The following is a 16,330-nucleotide window of genomic DNA, read 5'->3' as shown; positions in this document are numbered from 1 at the left end:
TCTATCTTTCACCACGCACATGAATGCTCTGGCTGGCAGAGACTGACGCTCGAGGACAAACTGGGAAATGGCGGAGCTCTTCCAGAACTACTACAAGACCACAATTATCTCTCATCTCATCACATTCTCACAGCGAGATATCTACACCTTCCGGAATGTTCTCTTCTCAGCCTGTGGTTGTGGACTGCAGCGCTTAGGCTGACAAAAGAGTCATCACAGTGGCTCAGTCATTTGCGTCCACTGTCCATTGGTCTCCGTAGTCTGGTGTGTTTTGGCACTCCTGACAGCTTTTGGGACTGAAATTAACCCTAGACCTCCGGAGAGAGTGGGGGGCAACAGGGAAAAAGGGGGCAAGGCGCGAGGCCAAGAACTAGCGTAAGCACGGAGGCGGAGGGGGGATTTAATAATTTCGCCTGCCTCTCATCCAATACGTCGTGCCATTTCACTGCCACATTACCATGACAATACTCTGAAAGAAACAAAAAGATGTGTTACGTTATCCTGCTGGCTGTTTTATTTAAAGTGTTCTTTATTCAGGTTCCTATTCTTGATCTAGCAGTGAGCAGAATGGAGGGACCAAATGGAAGATGGTGAAAAAGCATACACCCTGAACATGAATATTGAGAATAGTTCTTATGAAGATGTACATAAAATGTATTTTCTTATGTTTATTTTTTCAACAGCACTGTTGCCTATTACATCTTCAGATAAAGCATGATATGCTGTTAATGTGGATCACTAACAAGCCTTCCAATCAATCAGCAAAGCTCTTCTCCAATAAAGCTTTTTTTGATACTTTCATACTTTTTCACACAATAAATGTACACACTCAAACACAAGCCTTTTGACAGCTCAGACATGCAGACACACACACTCACCCACAAGAAAAAGAAAAGCCTGGTATAGACAAAGCATTTTTTTTATTGAAACATCCAAATCAATCATTGCACCAATTCAAACTAACAGCCTAAAGACCGTAGGTACTGTTGCACCTTTGAGTGGAGGATCTCTCAGAGATAAAAATAAAATGTGCCTTTTTTTATTAATAGTGCTTATTATGATTCACTTGGGCCACAAAGAAGATTGAATGATGAAGTTTTACCTTAAACCTGCTCAATCTAGTCATTCAAACGGTTTTTGATTTAAATTGAAATGTCCTCAGATGTGTCTCTGTTCAAGTTATGAACCAACAGTGGATTCTTTACAGGAATGGATACACAGATATTTCCACCAATACAGGGTACCAATGCTGTCTAAAGATAACATTTAATTTTTAATGACGTACACATTCTATTTTATGAGTTTTCTTTTCTCAAATGGCTTTCATCTGTGTGTGCCCATGGGCAGTGATGCTCTTGTTGTTGTCGATTTACAGTGTTAGCTGTTTAGCAGCAGTATCTCTGTCCTATTGTTGGAGTAACACATTTTATTTTCACTTCTACGACTTTACATAAGCTAAAAGAAAAAAAGACACAATTAAACACAACCCTTCCAAATAACGCAAAAACACGCACGGAATCTCATTAGAACAGTAATCTCATGGAGCATCGATCGCACAGGAGCACCTCAGAAAGCAAGTCTGGATTTGGTGACTGGTGATAAAAAAAAAGTCATGAGTACACTGCCCCTTCAAAAGTGTGGTTTGTTAATTTACAAAAATAGAAACCAGATACAGCACGGGGTCAAACTGCAACAGTATCTCATTTGTTGTCTCTCAACATTAAAAATATCAATTTACATTTGCAGATAAATACTGTAAATCTAAACATATTAACTTCTGATAAATTCATCCATCTCTCTCATTATATATTTATATATATATATATTTATATATATGTGTGTGTGTGTGCATCGTTTTTATACATCATTTGCAAAAATGATTTTTTATAAGCTTTGATGGTGGGCAAGGCAGAAGAGACTTTGGCAGAAGCAGTACTAAATGTTGTATGAGTGTGTGTGTGTGTGTGTGTGTGTGTCTGTAAGAGAGAGTGTGTGTATGTCAGTGTGTGTGTGTGTGTGTGAGTGAGAGAGAGAGAGAGAGCACACAAAAGTGTGTGTGTGTCTGTATGAGAGAGAATTTGCAAGTCTGTGAGAGAGAGTGTGTGTATGTGTGTGGGGGGGTGTGTGTGTGTTTAAGCTTCAAATGTGTGCCTGGCAGAGACTGGCAGTGATTGAGCGAGTGAAGCACACTCCTCTAGCGGAGGGCAAGGCCAGCTGTGGCAGAGAGAAAGATAAAGACAGAGACGGTGCACGGCTAGAGCTCCTCTACCCTGCTGGCGCTATATCTGGGGGTGGGGGTGGGGGTGGGGGCATTTCCAGCCTCCTGTGAAGCTACTGAAGCACACCTGACACAAAAACAAACCCGACAGGAACACACACACACACACACACACACACACACACACACACACACACACACACACACACACACACACACAAACACACAGGAATAAAAGGCAAAATGTCAGTTGCATGCCGGTCCAGAGGCGGGGCGAGCGTAGGGGAGAACATTTGCAATGGCACTAGTCAGAGCATGGTCAGCTGCACACAGGTCAGTCAGTGAGAGGAGAGGAGAGGAGAGGGGGGGGATGGGACTCTGCATTTCACAGCTCTCGCTCTCTTGACCAAATCTGCTGGGTTTTTTCTGGTGCACCATGGAGTAAGAGAACATACTTCCTTGGAGTAAGAGAACACTCTCTGAAAAGCAGGGCGATCACAACAGGTGGCCATTTTTGTTTTAGTTTTGGTCAACCAAGCGTCTGGACCTTCCTCGCCGACAAGCGGCGGGCAAACACCTCAACAGAAGAGAGAGAATTCTTTGTTCATGTACCCAGGGGCTGATTTAATCAAGCGGCTCTGTGTCTAAATGTCACTCGTACACTTCAGAAGCGATGGCAGTCCACTTTGATTCCCACTGAAAGGGAATAACCAAGTTCTTCACTTAGGTCCTTGAACGACCCTTCCAACATAAGCTCGACACAGTCCCCCCTTCCTTATAAGTCACATCACAACACATGTCTGGGGGTGACCTTCAATGTTGCTGTTGCTATGGAGACAGGTGTGATGTCACAAAGGGCACAGGACTTCACTTTGAAGCAACTTGAGAGGCTGGACACTGAGACACAAGACTACCGGCTCTGGACACAGCACTAAAAGAGCACACGCTGGGGAGAGGAAGGGTGGATGGATGGATGGATGCCTAAAACAGTCTGTCTATTTGTCTTTAGACACGCAGAGGCTCCACGCATGTTCATCTTTTCCTCTCCTCCGCACTTCTTTTTTTTCCCAATTCCTTCTTTCCTCACTCTTCCTCATCTCCAGCCTTTTGTTTGTGTGACATGGAGCTATCGTCTTTTCCTCATGTTTGTCACTCTTCTCCCGTCTTCTGACTTTCTTTCTCTTCCTATCTATCTATCTGTCCGTCCCTTTCGTCCCCTCTGGTTCAGGGTTCAGGCACGTGGGGAGCCCCCCCCACCTCCAGCGGGGTGCCGGGGTGCGGCAGGGCGACGGGCGTGGGGCTGCTCCTCCAGGGCTCCTCCATCGCCTCCTGCGTGTCGAAGAACTCCTGCTCGTCGGGCGAGAGGGGCGTCTCCGCCTCGGAGCTGCTCTCCCTCAGCTCCAGCAGCACCGGCAGCGAGCCCGGCACCGAGCACAGGGGTTCCCCACGCACCAGCCCCAGCAGGGACGGGCACGGCAGCCCGGGGCTCAGCGCGGCGCCCTCTTCCTCCTCCTCCTCCTCCTCCAGCGCCTCCCGGTCCTCCTTCGGTTCCTTTGCTGGCTTCACATCTTGCTCGTCGGCTGTGTTTTCGTCTGACGGTTCCTCCTCTCTGGGATGTTTGGTAGCTCCATCGCCACCCACGTCTGCCCCGGCCCAAACCCCACCCTCCCCCTTCTCCGCCGGGCCCTCCGAGGGAGAGTGATCCTCCGGGACGCCCCCGACACTGATGGGGTGTGTGGGGGGGCTGGTGGGGGGGTTGTGGAGGCTTTGCTGGGCGGAGTGGGCCTCCTCGCTGCTCTGGGGGGTCAGGGGGGTCTTCTCGCTGAAGCTGAAGCGGGGCGACGTGTCGGCCGTGGTGGGCGAGGACGGGCCCGCACTGGATACGGTGCTGGAGGGGCCGCTGCTGTCTGTAAACACACACACACACACACACACACGGAGCAAACAGCACGCATGAGTGTGTATGCACACACACACACAAAACACACACATAAAAAACACACACTCAACGACAAATGAAAAAGCAACACACAATCATAAACACACACAGACAGACACACAGAATGAAACCCCAATCCCTAAATAAAACAGTGCAGGATTTGGATTTGGGAGTAGATTGTGAGTGTGCCACGGTGTGTGGGACCGCATTTGAGTACTCACACCATGGAGGCCTGTCGGAGCGTTGCCGTAGCGACACGGAGGAGGAGAGCACGCGCTGGGGAATGTAGGAGTCCACGTTTGGCTGTTGGCTAACATCAAACATGGCCGACAGAGCTTCAGGAAACACACACACACACGGGGAGACACGCCGGGTCAGTCCAGCAACAACCTTCACACATCTGTCACGCTAGCATTCAGCCTCAGCCTCAACACTAGGGCCTCAGTGCTTCAGAAAGAGTGTGTAATACAGTGTGTGTGTGTGAGTGTGTGTGTGTGAGTGAATGTGTGTGAGTGAGGAGGAGTAATATGTGAGTGTGTGAGTGAGGAGGGGTGATGAGTGTGTATATGTGTGTGTGTGTGTGTGGGGGGGGGGGGTTGAGCAGTGATAGGTGTGTGTGTGTGTGTGTGTGTGTGAGTGTGTGTGTGTGAGGAGGAGTGATGGTTGTGTGTGTGTGTGTGTGTGTGTGTGAGTGTGTGAGGAGGAGTGATGGTTGTGTGTGTGTGTGTGTGTGTGTGTGTGTGTGTGTGAGGAAACGTGATGTGTGTGTACCTCTGGTGGTTCTGGCATGTGAGTATCCAGCACTCTCACACACTGCGGTGAGAAACTCGTCCACCTGTTTGAGTGAGAGTGAGTTGTGCAGCGTCTCCAGAGGGTAGATAGAGGGCACCATAGAGCAGCCTTCAAAACCTGCAGAGAACGTCAACGCTTCACGTCACAATCGGACATGGTAAATTCACAAACACACACACACACACACACACACACACACACACACACACACACACACACACACAAACACTCCCAAAAAGCAGAGTGTACACACATATACATGCACATATACACACATACACCAAACAGTGGGTAGGTAGCTCAGTTGAGTACACCCAGCACCATGACAGTAGGTAGGCACATATGCACACACACAGCCACACACACACACACACACACACACACAGACACACAGACACACAGAGTTCAGTCCCAGTAACCAATAAGGTTAGTGTAACACAAACAGCTGTCTTTCCCCAGGTCTACAACACTCACACACTGCAATGCCAATTCAAGCCAAGTATCAGCAGAGGAGTACAGACACACAAAGACACACGCACACAGATTCCACAGGTCCACCAGGTGACTTTACCACACACAAACCCACAGAATGTTAAAGAGTTCAAACCACACACTTGTTAAAACCTTGACAAGCAGAGACACATGCCAAATCTAGACTCTAGAACTCGGGAATCCAGAAATGTGAAATCTATAAACGTGAAATCTAGCGAACCGGTTACTTCAGTAAAACCTTTGACCAAAGTCTCTCTCATCTTTATGATACACCTGGTCTTTCTCCAACAGCAAAAGCACCTACAGAATGTGTGTGTGTGTGTGTGTGTGTGATGGTGTCAGTCTACCTGTCAGTGTGTCTCAGGCAGCTGGAAGTCCCCACAGACACAACTAAGGGCAATGAGTTCAGACGGTTTCCATGTCAACCAGTCAGTGCGCCCGTCGGCAGCTGCACTTAGCTCCCACTTGCTGCCTGAAGAGGTGCTGCATGATGAGCTGAGGCCATAGCCAAGCACTCGCTGCGCCGGTGGGCATGATGAGCTAAGGCCATAGCCCAAGCACTCACAGCGCCGGTGGGCATGCCATCTCAAACCAGCGGTGTGGGTGGTCCTCTCTGCTATTGTCTTGTACAATACTAAAATATGTTCCATTGGGATGCAGGGCTAAATACTTTAGAATGTGCCAAAGCATGGTGCAACAGAACGGTCTCTCCACATGTAGGGTACCCACATGCTACACCTCGTCATACCAAGAACTCGACCAGACGAAATGCTGAGGAAAAACATTTTAAATCGTTTTAAACACCAAATATCATCTACACAAGCGGCATTAAATCACTGGCTGGCAAAAAGGTTTCTGGTATATATATATATCCTTGGTCCGGTGTCGGCCGGCCAACAGCTTCCGCTCCATTTTGAGGGATTTACTACATCTGACGCAGACTCCGTAATTTCATAACAGTCCTTAACAGCGCAATTCTCTACCGAAAGCCATTTTAATTAACCTCCGCGAGGTAATCTCTTATCTCAATCTCTTTTTGGGACTGCAGTCGGCCTCTTATCATAGGAGGAGCTAGACGGATAATTACACTGGGTCTGAGTCCAAATGGAGTTTGAAAGCATTATGCCACGCAGAGATATCACTGTGGCACTAGGTGTGTGTGTGTGTGTGTGTGTGTGTGTGCGATCAGAGCTCCAAAAACCTTCCTTCCTGAGCTGCAGATGTATCGATACTTCTCCATGGAGATTATCACATCTCTCATACCGCAGCTGGTGTCTCAGTCTGAAGCCGCTGAGGCCACCGCTGACATCACAGCTGTTCACAATCCCGAAATCAGGACGTGCTTGTCTGTCCTCTTTCTGCCTCTCTTTTTTTGATTACTGAAATCCCAAGACAAACATGCAGAACTCGTTGTTGTTTCAGGCAAAGTTCGAGCACACATCTGTGTTTCTGAGCGACGAGGCCAAAGATAGAATGTCAATGATATGCAGCTGCCGTTTGACTGTTGTGCCGTCTCGTATTCCCACCCAAAGCCCTGAGTGGCAGGAACATGAGAGCTCTCAAATGTGTCTGTTGTTTTCAAATGGCTGACATCTCATCTGGGTCATTTACAGAGCACAGCACCACTCAAAATGGGTTAAAACGCAGTGGTTGCATTATCACAAAACACACACACACACACACAAACACAAACACACACGCGCACACGCACTCACACACACGCACTCACAAACACGCACTCACACACACGCACTCACACACAAGCGCACTCCAGTAGAAGGGCGTTTCAACTCCCAGAGATGCATGTAGCCTGAAGCGTGCATGCTTTGAGTAACAACAGCAGCAGCGGAGGCGATCTCCACCAATGATGGCGGAGCTAAGGCAGCTTTGAGAGGTTTGGGGGGGGTTAGGGTCGGGGGTCGTCTGACCGTAGAGGTACTCTAGGGGGTGCTGGCCAGAGATGAGCCAGTTTCTGAAGAGGCGCAGGTGGTAGGAGCACTGCTGGAGGTGGTGGGCCAACCCTGCATCCAGGCACAGGGGGAGGCCCCCACATGGGTCGGTGGAGAAGCGGCGCAGCAGCTGGGCAACGTGCTGCTCCAGAGGCTCTGGGAGACAAGAGAGCAGGAGAAGGAAGAGGAGGAGGAGGAAGGAGGAAGAGGAGGAGGAAGAATGAGGAGTGAGAGGAGAGGAGGAGATGGGAGGAGGAGGAAAGGGGAGGAGAGGAGAGGAGGAAGATGAGGAGGAAGAGGAAGAGGAGAGGAGGAGAAAAGAGGAGGAGAGGAAAGGGAGGAAAAATAAACCACGGGAGAAGGCCGCAGGGCAAAAGGACAGAAGGGAGAAAAAAAGCAGGAGGCCAAACAAGGAAGAAGCAGAAAGGATAGCAGGAGAGAGAGAGGGATGAGAGGGGGGGGGGCAGAGGAGAACAGGTGGAGGAGTAAGGAGGGGTGAAGGGACAAGGATAGGAGAGCAGGATAGAGGAGAGAGAGGGGGAGGAAACACAAACAAAGGCAGAAGAGGGAGAAGAGGAAAAAACAGGGAGAATATGGAAGAGGAGAGAGGTGTACCGGGTCTGGAGTCAAAACCCAACCCAGGATTACATAATCTAATCTCAAACCCAACCCAGGATTACATAATTTAATCTCAAACCCAACCCAGGATTACATAATCTAATCTCAAACCCAATCCCAACGCATTCTCTGTTCCCATTCAAATGAGCACAAGTAGAAGCCTCAGAAGCCCATGCTATTGTATTATTCTAGCCTCCCTTAACAAACAAACTAACAGAATGATACTCCACCTTCTCAATCTTACCACCAATATCCAACCCCCACACCATACACACCCACTTAACTGCACTCCACTGCAATGTCCAACACACAATGAGGCACACACTCTTCCAAGTCCAACAGCCGGCACGGACCCATAGCCAAACTGCTTCATCCAAAGCCTACCAAGCACCACACGACGTAGCATGTGTGTATATGTGTGTGTTCTGTCCATAGGATTAAACCACTGTTTAATGGCCTTTCTCTGGAGGAAACGACAACCTATGAAGGATATGTTAGGTAAAAGCACACACGCGCACACACACACACACACACACACACACACACACACAATATGCACTAACTATTATTATATTATAATAATACACTAAATTATATTTCACCCACTTTTTATTGTGAAGATGTCCATTCATATGATTACTAGCATATTACAATTATTAATATCATATTATTACCCTCAAACTCACACTTTGAAGTTGTGGTTGAGGCATGCTAGCCTTAGAATCGGCGTGTTAGTAGAGTGAGGTCATTGAATGCATCCAAAGTCAAAGCAGGTTCTGCCAACATGCTGACTAATCATTGAGTTTTGAATTTCTGCATCTGTTTGCATTTTCCGCACAAAGGAAAACAGCTCATTTTCTCCAAACGGGAAGAAAATAAGCTGAACTGCAAGGTAGCTCATGTGCCATATGCAACAAATCCCATTTATTTATTTTTGCATAGCCGATATCTGACAATCGCCTCGGCTGGCTGACGAAGCTGCAGTTCAATCTTTACCTGAAGCGGACCACATCAGTAAAGGCCTATCCGGGGTATAGGCGTCATCCCTCGTCCCTATATTGAAGACAGCTTTTCAGCACAAACAAATCCCTTGGATGTAATCCAACAGCATGTGTATCTTATTCTTAAAGCAGCAGTCTGGTGCTCCAAAACCAATCTGTCCATCAGCTTCAGAAGAATCTCTTTGGACCCCCCCCCCCCCCCCCCCCCCCAAATCTTTTTGACATGCCCTCTGTTGGCTGTCTTCGCTTGAGCTGTTAAACACACAATGTTGCCGTCCGCAGACAGCTCACTCTTCTCCCCAGAGGAGCTGGATAATGCATACAGCTATACAGATGTGGCAGCCATGTAGGCAAATTGAATCAGTTCCACTGGTGTTGCCACACAAATGAAGGAGAACAGCTCTGAGGTAAGACTCTTGACTGGGCGTAGAACACAGACTGGGCGTAGAACACTGACTGGGCGTAGAACACTGACTTGGCATAGAACAGAGCACGCCGGGGGAGGCAGTGTTATACAAGCCTGACAGAGCTGCTCCACAAGGTATATGCACTCGCCTAACCAAAAGAGAACGACATGGATAGATATGTGTAGATAGACATGATACATTTGATAAGAAAGACAGTGTGTGTGTGTGTGTGTGTGTGTGTGTGTGTACTGAAAAAGTCAACGATGAATACAGCAGCACATTGGCTGAAAGGACATAAGAAACACTCTCCGAGGCTCCAAGGTGTGTGTGTGTGTGTGTGTGTGTGTGTGTGTCAGACTCAGTATGATGTGTGCAATGCATTCTTAAGTGTGTGGAAGAAGAGAATAGTCCTGGTGCCTCAGATACAGCAGCTCGTTGAAACACACACACACACACACACACACTTACACACTTACAGACACACACTCACAGTCACAGTCACAGTCACAGTCACACAAATCCATCTGCCACACAAAGCCTTCCTTAACTGTGAAAGAGTGATAAGCTGACTGAAGTCTCTATCAAGGCCAGTCAGTCCATGGTACTGTTTTGAACAACTGAAGTCAGTCTGGGCGTCCCAATGCTGACAATCTGGCTCGGACAAAACTGAAGGGCTTTTATCTGGCAGCTGATTTAAGTAATGAATACATTATTATAACTTGTCATTCAGAATCTTTTAATAATGTAGGCACTTTTTAGACACTGCCTCTAAGATCTCAGATGAATCAATAACACTGGCTAATTGTCATCTGGTTTATTCATTCTGATATATTCTTATGCTCATTCATCCACACACTACTATGTGGACACCCCAAACTATACCACAACAGATAACCGTGAGAGTACATCATGGCTGTATGCATACTGATATGCATATGCAGTGATGAACTTGTGCAGGTTGATCTGCACACATGAAAATGAATGCAGGTTTCACCACACCGAATGGGAAGTCTAGAGCATTCAGAGGGAAAGAACTACATTATCCACAATGCAACACGTGGAAACTACAGTGATGCTGTTCACATGCAATAGTTAAACATATTCTAGTTGAGAAAGTATATACTTTCTTGAAATGCTAAAAGGTTTTAATAAAATAAAAAATAAAAGATGTTCTATGAACCAATTTCTCTGATATTTACCATCATAACTGAGATTAATTCCACGACAGGTGTTGGTTTTTAATGCATGGGAGTCTTCCATTTTTTCTGAACAAAAATGAGTTGGCAACAGCTAGACTGCAGGAGGGCCTGCCAGTTCAAGGAACAGCTCTAGTAGCAGTTTCAGCCACGAAACATCAAAAGAGCCACAAAGAGGTTGAAGCACCATTGAACCCGCCCTCACTGAGTCTGGCACATCCGGCCAGAGATGAACAAGAACCGCAGTGGAGGAGCGTGTGAAGTGTCATGTGTAAAGCCACACACCGAACGGCTCAACATCCCACTGAAAGTAAATCACATCCTTTTTACATTTTCTAAGTCAATAAAATGAATTAATGCCTGAAACTGGGTCCAACTAAACTAAAGGGAGGGGGGGGGGGAGCTAATTCCAAAAGTTGAAAACTAAGAGCAGTCCGAGGCCATGCCAGAGTAGAGGGCCATGACTAAGGCTATCACTCAAATCAAGAACTGGAGCATGATGGGTCGATCCTGGTCAACAGGAAAGCACTGCCCAGAACAAACCCAAGCACTTACAGATCTCTGTTCTGACATAGCTGTGGAAAAAAACCCTAATTAAATTAAACTCTTCCTGGTCTGGTCTGGTCATGTCAGGTCAAGCAGTCTCTGTCACAGCTCTGGTTTCGGAGAAGTGAACCCTCGTGGACGTAGCACTTCTGCGCTAACCGCCGCTAGCTCATCCCCCCCACTTATGGCTGACTGCTTCTGACAGACGCTCGTGGTCTGAGCGCCCTGCTCTTCTCGGGGGCAGCTTCAGTGGGTCATGTCCGTCTTTTCTACACAGATGCTCCTCGCTCGACCACGGGAGCCTGGTCAACCAAACAGGGTTCAGGAAAAACCCAAACGCTGACCTCATTCAGAACCAGCAAGCACACACACTACACAACACATCCAAACAACAAGGGACCTCACATGCATCTGTTTCATTCCCCCGAGACCAAAACATAAACACACATGGCAAGGAGACAAGCACACACAAACACAAACACAAACAAATCACGATGACACGCTTTCCCTGCTGGCAGCGACAAAAATTTGAGGAGAAAAACAAAACAAAAACAAAAACAAAAACAAAACAAACAAACAAAACACTTGATCTGAATAGCTCAGATTCAAGATGGCTGATTTGTCCTGAGTTTTTCCTCATCCAGTGAGGCACTTCCAGTGAAGAGCCATGCCAACAGGGAAAGGCTGTTTTCACACAATAAGTACGTGCTGCCTATGGTGTCGACTCACATCCTCTAAAGACAAATGTCAACGTGTGCAATACCATTCCCGCAGTCACACACACAACGGCACAAACAACACAGGTGCAGTCATCCACTGGTAACACATGACTTCACTGGGTGGGGAGTGACTTTCTGAACGCAGGTTATGAAGAGGACATGACAGCGGTGTTAGACTGTAAGTATCCAGGCAGATGGGGACAAACCACAGACTGAGAAACTTAAGGAACTTGAGGTGGGGGGAAAAAAGAAAAGAGAGAAAAAAAAGGAGAAGGAGACACACCGCTGTGCACCATGTTAAAAACTGAACAAACGAAAAAAAGAAACAAAACCTCCCAAAACAAAAAGAAAACAAAATTAAGAGTGACACTTTGTGCTTCCACAGACATGCAAGACAAAGGGGAGTGGAGAGGAAGTGGAAATATACTTGAAAGAAGCAGACGTACCATTAGTCGGATGCTTTGCAAACGACACAGAAAATCGCTTTACTGCCGGCATACACAACAACTCTGAGGAAATAAAAAGAGGTCACTGGCATTACCATCATGAGAGCGAGAAAGAGAGAGCGAGAGGGGAGGAGTGGATGAACACATCTCTACCTCTATCTGTCTCTTCCTCTATCTGTCTCTTCCTCTTATCTGCACTGGGAACTAGAGGTACAGCAGCAGCTACAGGTGGGACATTTAAGACTGTGGGGAAGGGGGACGTTATAGGCTGACGGACCAGTCCTCCTCTCTAGATACTGCTTGACTTGTACACAAGGGGTGTGATGGGAGATGAGGCTTCTCCAGGACAACGTTGTCAAGGTTTGTCAGGGTACAGTGTTTGTGGTAGCGGGCTTGACTTGATCTGAAAGGGCATATCACACACGCCCCCACACAGTCTCTCTCACTTTTGCTCTTGCCCTCACACACACACACGCACACGCACACACATACAGAAACACACACAGACAGACAGACACACACACCACAAAGCAGCCATGGGCTTTGCTTTTGTCTGATTTGTACTTTTATGAAGACAAGACAGACAAGCTGTCACCTGTGTCAGTTCCCTCGCCCAAACAACTGGAGAAGTAAAAACAACAACAACAAAAAAAACAAAAACAAAAAAAACAAAGCCGGTGCAGCAGGCCTGCTGTGTGTGTGTGTGTGTGTGTGTGTCTGTGTGCGCGCGCGCATGTGTGTGTGTGTGAGAGAGAGAGACTGGCCTCTGGTTCCGTCATTGTCTAGCGGACGGAGCAAGTGACAGAGGAACTCACCAGGGAATACTAAAACAAAATGGCCACCAGTCTACAGGGAGCTTCTAGAGGAAGCCTGAGCAGCCTGATACTTTTTAACACTCAAATAAAATGTAAAGTTTGAGGAAGAATGCTGCTTAACCTCCCATAATAATGTGAATTGAAAGTTAAGGAGGTCATAATCCTGTATCTTTCTTTCATTTAGGCTTTTCACAGCAATATGAAAATATACAAATGCAGCAATATTACCAAAATGCACAAAAATATTGGGAAACACTGTTTTTGTCAGAATAATCTACATATTGCTCCTTTAAGTTTAAATAGATTTTCCAGCATCAGATATACAGTAGTATTAGCTTCCCTCGTTAATAAGACAGGCTATTGTCGTTAGTCTTTAAGTAATACTTAAGGGACAGCATTGATCAAGGGCTTTCATTGCTGTCAGGGGCTTTAATGGTGTATGCTCTGTCCAAGGCAAAGACAGTGAAAAACACAGACATGAAATAAGGCTTTGGATGACAAAACAATCAGAGAAAAAAAACAAAAAACCTGAAGAAATGTCTTATAAAAACGTCATAGTACTTCAATTTAAAGCCTCTAAGACCCTCCACAGTCCTCTTCTCTTTTTTTTCTCTCCTCTCATCTCCCCACCCCTCCCGCACTGTCTGGGATGCTTGTTCCGTTCTCCCTTTGTCTGGCTGGACTGTTAGTATCAGGAGCATTTTCTCCATGTCTAATACCAAGCCAGTTATTCCAAGACTACATGACTAGTATATCAATCCACCAACACAGACACACAGAAATGGCACAAAAGGAACGGACGACAGCACGGATGAGAGTGTGTCAGAGTCTGCTGCTGCCTGAGGAAAAGTGTGACTGCAGTGAGCAAGTCCAGCGTGACCACATGATATGGGATGAGCAAGGGGTGAGCCAGACACAGTGGACACTGCACAAAGGGCTCCTTATGGAGAGCCCCAGACACAACACAACACACGCACGCACGCACACGAGAGAGAAAATGGCAGACAGACGTCGGTTGACACTCCATGACAACACAGTGACACCCAGTGGACTACATGGTCATTACAACAGGACTGAAAATGGCAAAAGAAAAAAAAGAGAAAAAGTTCCTGAAGGAAAGAGATGGTGTTGACAGTAGGATGGTGATTATACACTGATGGTGATTATACACTGATGTATGTATACAGTTTCAGGCCCTGGGCTCTGTAAAGCAACTTAAAGGCAATTTGTATTGTTTGGGCGCTATATAAATAAAATTGAATTGAATGTGTATGTGTATGTGCTAATCAAAACTGTTATTGTTTATTGTTATCTGCATATAATGTAGACTTTGACTAAGACTGCACACAAAACCCCTGCAAATGTGTGTGTAAACCTCTAAAATACACCCTACCTTACCTATACCTTTAGCCTTGTGTCAGAATAGCAAGTACAACTAAGGAGGGGGAGTGGAGGAATAGTGGAAAAAAACTACATTTCCCATCTGACAGTGACATCCATGGATCACTCTAGCCAACATCCCCACCGGAAATCATGACATTTGAGTTTGAGTGTGTAAACATGAGGTGCATACCAGCCTGTACCGACTGAGGCAAGCTGATGTCATGCAGGACACACAACAACTAAATTTCACTGAGTAACGAGTAACAACACACTGACACACACACACACATTGACACACACACACACACACACACACACACACACACACACAACAAAGAGAAATGCTCACTATAAATCTGACAGGATGAACACACAGAGATGAACTAGTGTTTTGCCGGATGTAAGGAACCTTTATCTCCCAGGGGAGCGACCTATGTCATCACTATTGCATTTGAAAAGGGCGCTATGGGTCCAGCATGATGGAAATGCCACGTCAGTCCTCAACTAACAAAAGTAACTGGAGCACCTTTATACAAATAAATAAATAAATCAGATCAGTGTTACAGCTAAAGCGGGGTTCTCCGTCATGTCATTGTCATTCCGGTTTCGCCATTCATATCCATTAAAAGCAATGAAAGGTGTTTGTGTTAGATTCTTTTCTCGACCATGTACGTACTGTCTATTGTTTTCTGCTTGGTAGCTACTTTGTAGTGACTGCAGATGATTGTCATAAGTAAGTGTCCAGTCCTGTGAGCAAGGAGAGCCAAAGAGAGCGCTAAAAGACAAAAAGAGGACGACAAAAAGAGAGAGGAACAAAAAGAGGACGACGTACCGTCTTTATACGACAAGCTTCCGGAGGAGTATTTTTTGCGGTGGGTGCGCGCGTAGTCCTGCAGGTTGGGGGCACTAGAGGAGCCCCCCAGCACGGTGGTGCTGAACAGGCCCGCACACTGGGAGCCTGTGGGGGGAGGGGGGGGGGAGGGGGTTAGTGTCAACCACACACACAGACACACACACACACAACACCACATGCAGTTATCCACACAATGCAGGTATGGATATGGCTATCAGATAACACCAGCTATGGACAGCTACCGCTAGCTGACACCAGCTTGTGCTACCTTCCCCGCAGCAGGAAGGCAGTAGGAAGCTTAGGGGTCAGCTTAGCATGAGTCAACACTCATAGCAGTGTTACAGGCCTCTGACTCACACAGAGTTGGACCTGTGACACTAGAGCCAGTGAGAAACACTCTCCAAGAAGAGAGGGCAGTGCGTGTGTGTGAGAGCTGGGTGTATGTGTGTGTGTGTGTGTGTGTGAGCTGGGTGTATGTGTGTGTGTGTGTGTGTGCTGGGTGTGTGTGTGTGTGTGTGTGTGTGTGTGAATGTATGTGTGTATGTATGTGTGTGTGTGTGTGTGTGTGTGTGTGCGCAAGGTGTGTGTGTGTGTAAGGTGTGTGTGTGTGTGTGTGTGTGTGTGTGTGCGCAAGGTGTGTGTGTGTGTGTAAGGTGTGTGTGTGTGTGTGTGTGTGTGTGTGTGTGTGTGAGCTGGGTGATTCAGGGGAAAGAGAAGGACCAGGATCCATTTGAAATCATGACACTGGATCACTGAGACATGGCTCTCAACTAAACTAAAGGTGGGGGTTGCGGTGGAGGGGTTCGATTGAGATTCAATTTAAACTTAATTTAGACCGGCAACACGGTCCAGCTAGCAATTTGTAAAAATGAAAAATAAAAGTGGGTGAAATGATTGGATGATGATGTTTCTAATTTACTGAATTGTTTTCTGAAATGCAGGAAGGCCTTAAAGGA

General features: G+C 46.7%; 1 protein-coding gene across 3 annotated transcripts in view; it reads right to left on the bottom strand.

The window, feature by feature from the left end:
• Positions 1-903: 903 nt before the first annotated feature.
• ppip5k1a (diphosphoinositol pentakisphosphate kinase 1a) overlaps positions 904-16,330 on the bottom strand; it is a 47,281-nt gene continuing 31,854 nt past the window's right edge. The window contains exons 26-30 of one of the 3 annotated variants that reach the window (XM_031569038.2): positions 15,354-15,479; positions 12,324-12,386; positions 4,929-5,066; positions 4,379-4,492; positions 904-4,125 (exon numbers count right to left, since the gene is read on the bottom strand). In XM_031569038.2, coding sequence (XP_031424898.1) covers positions 3,443-4,125; positions 4,379-4,492; positions 4,929-5,066; positions 12,324-12,386; positions 15,354-15,479 — 1,124 coding nt within the window. In that variant the 3' untranslated portion in view covers positions 904-3,442. Of the gene's footprint in view, positions 4,126-4,378; positions 4,493-4,928; positions 5,067-7,369; positions 7,547-12,323; positions 12,387-15,353; positions 15,480-16,330 lie in introns of all 3 variants that reach the window. The other 2 variants (XM_031569039.2, XM_031569041.2) reach the window with 2 other exon arrangements.

Source organism: Clupea harengus, chromosome 6 (assembly GCF_900700415.2).
Source record: "Clupea harengus chromosome 6, Ch_v2.0.2, whole genome shotgun sequence".
NCBI lineage: Eukaryota > Metazoa > Chordata > Actinopteri > Clupeiformes > Clupeidae > Clupea > Clupea harengus.
The sequence above is the reverse complement of the archived record's forward strand: the minus strand, read 5'-3'. Positions and strand labels throughout refer to the sequence as shown.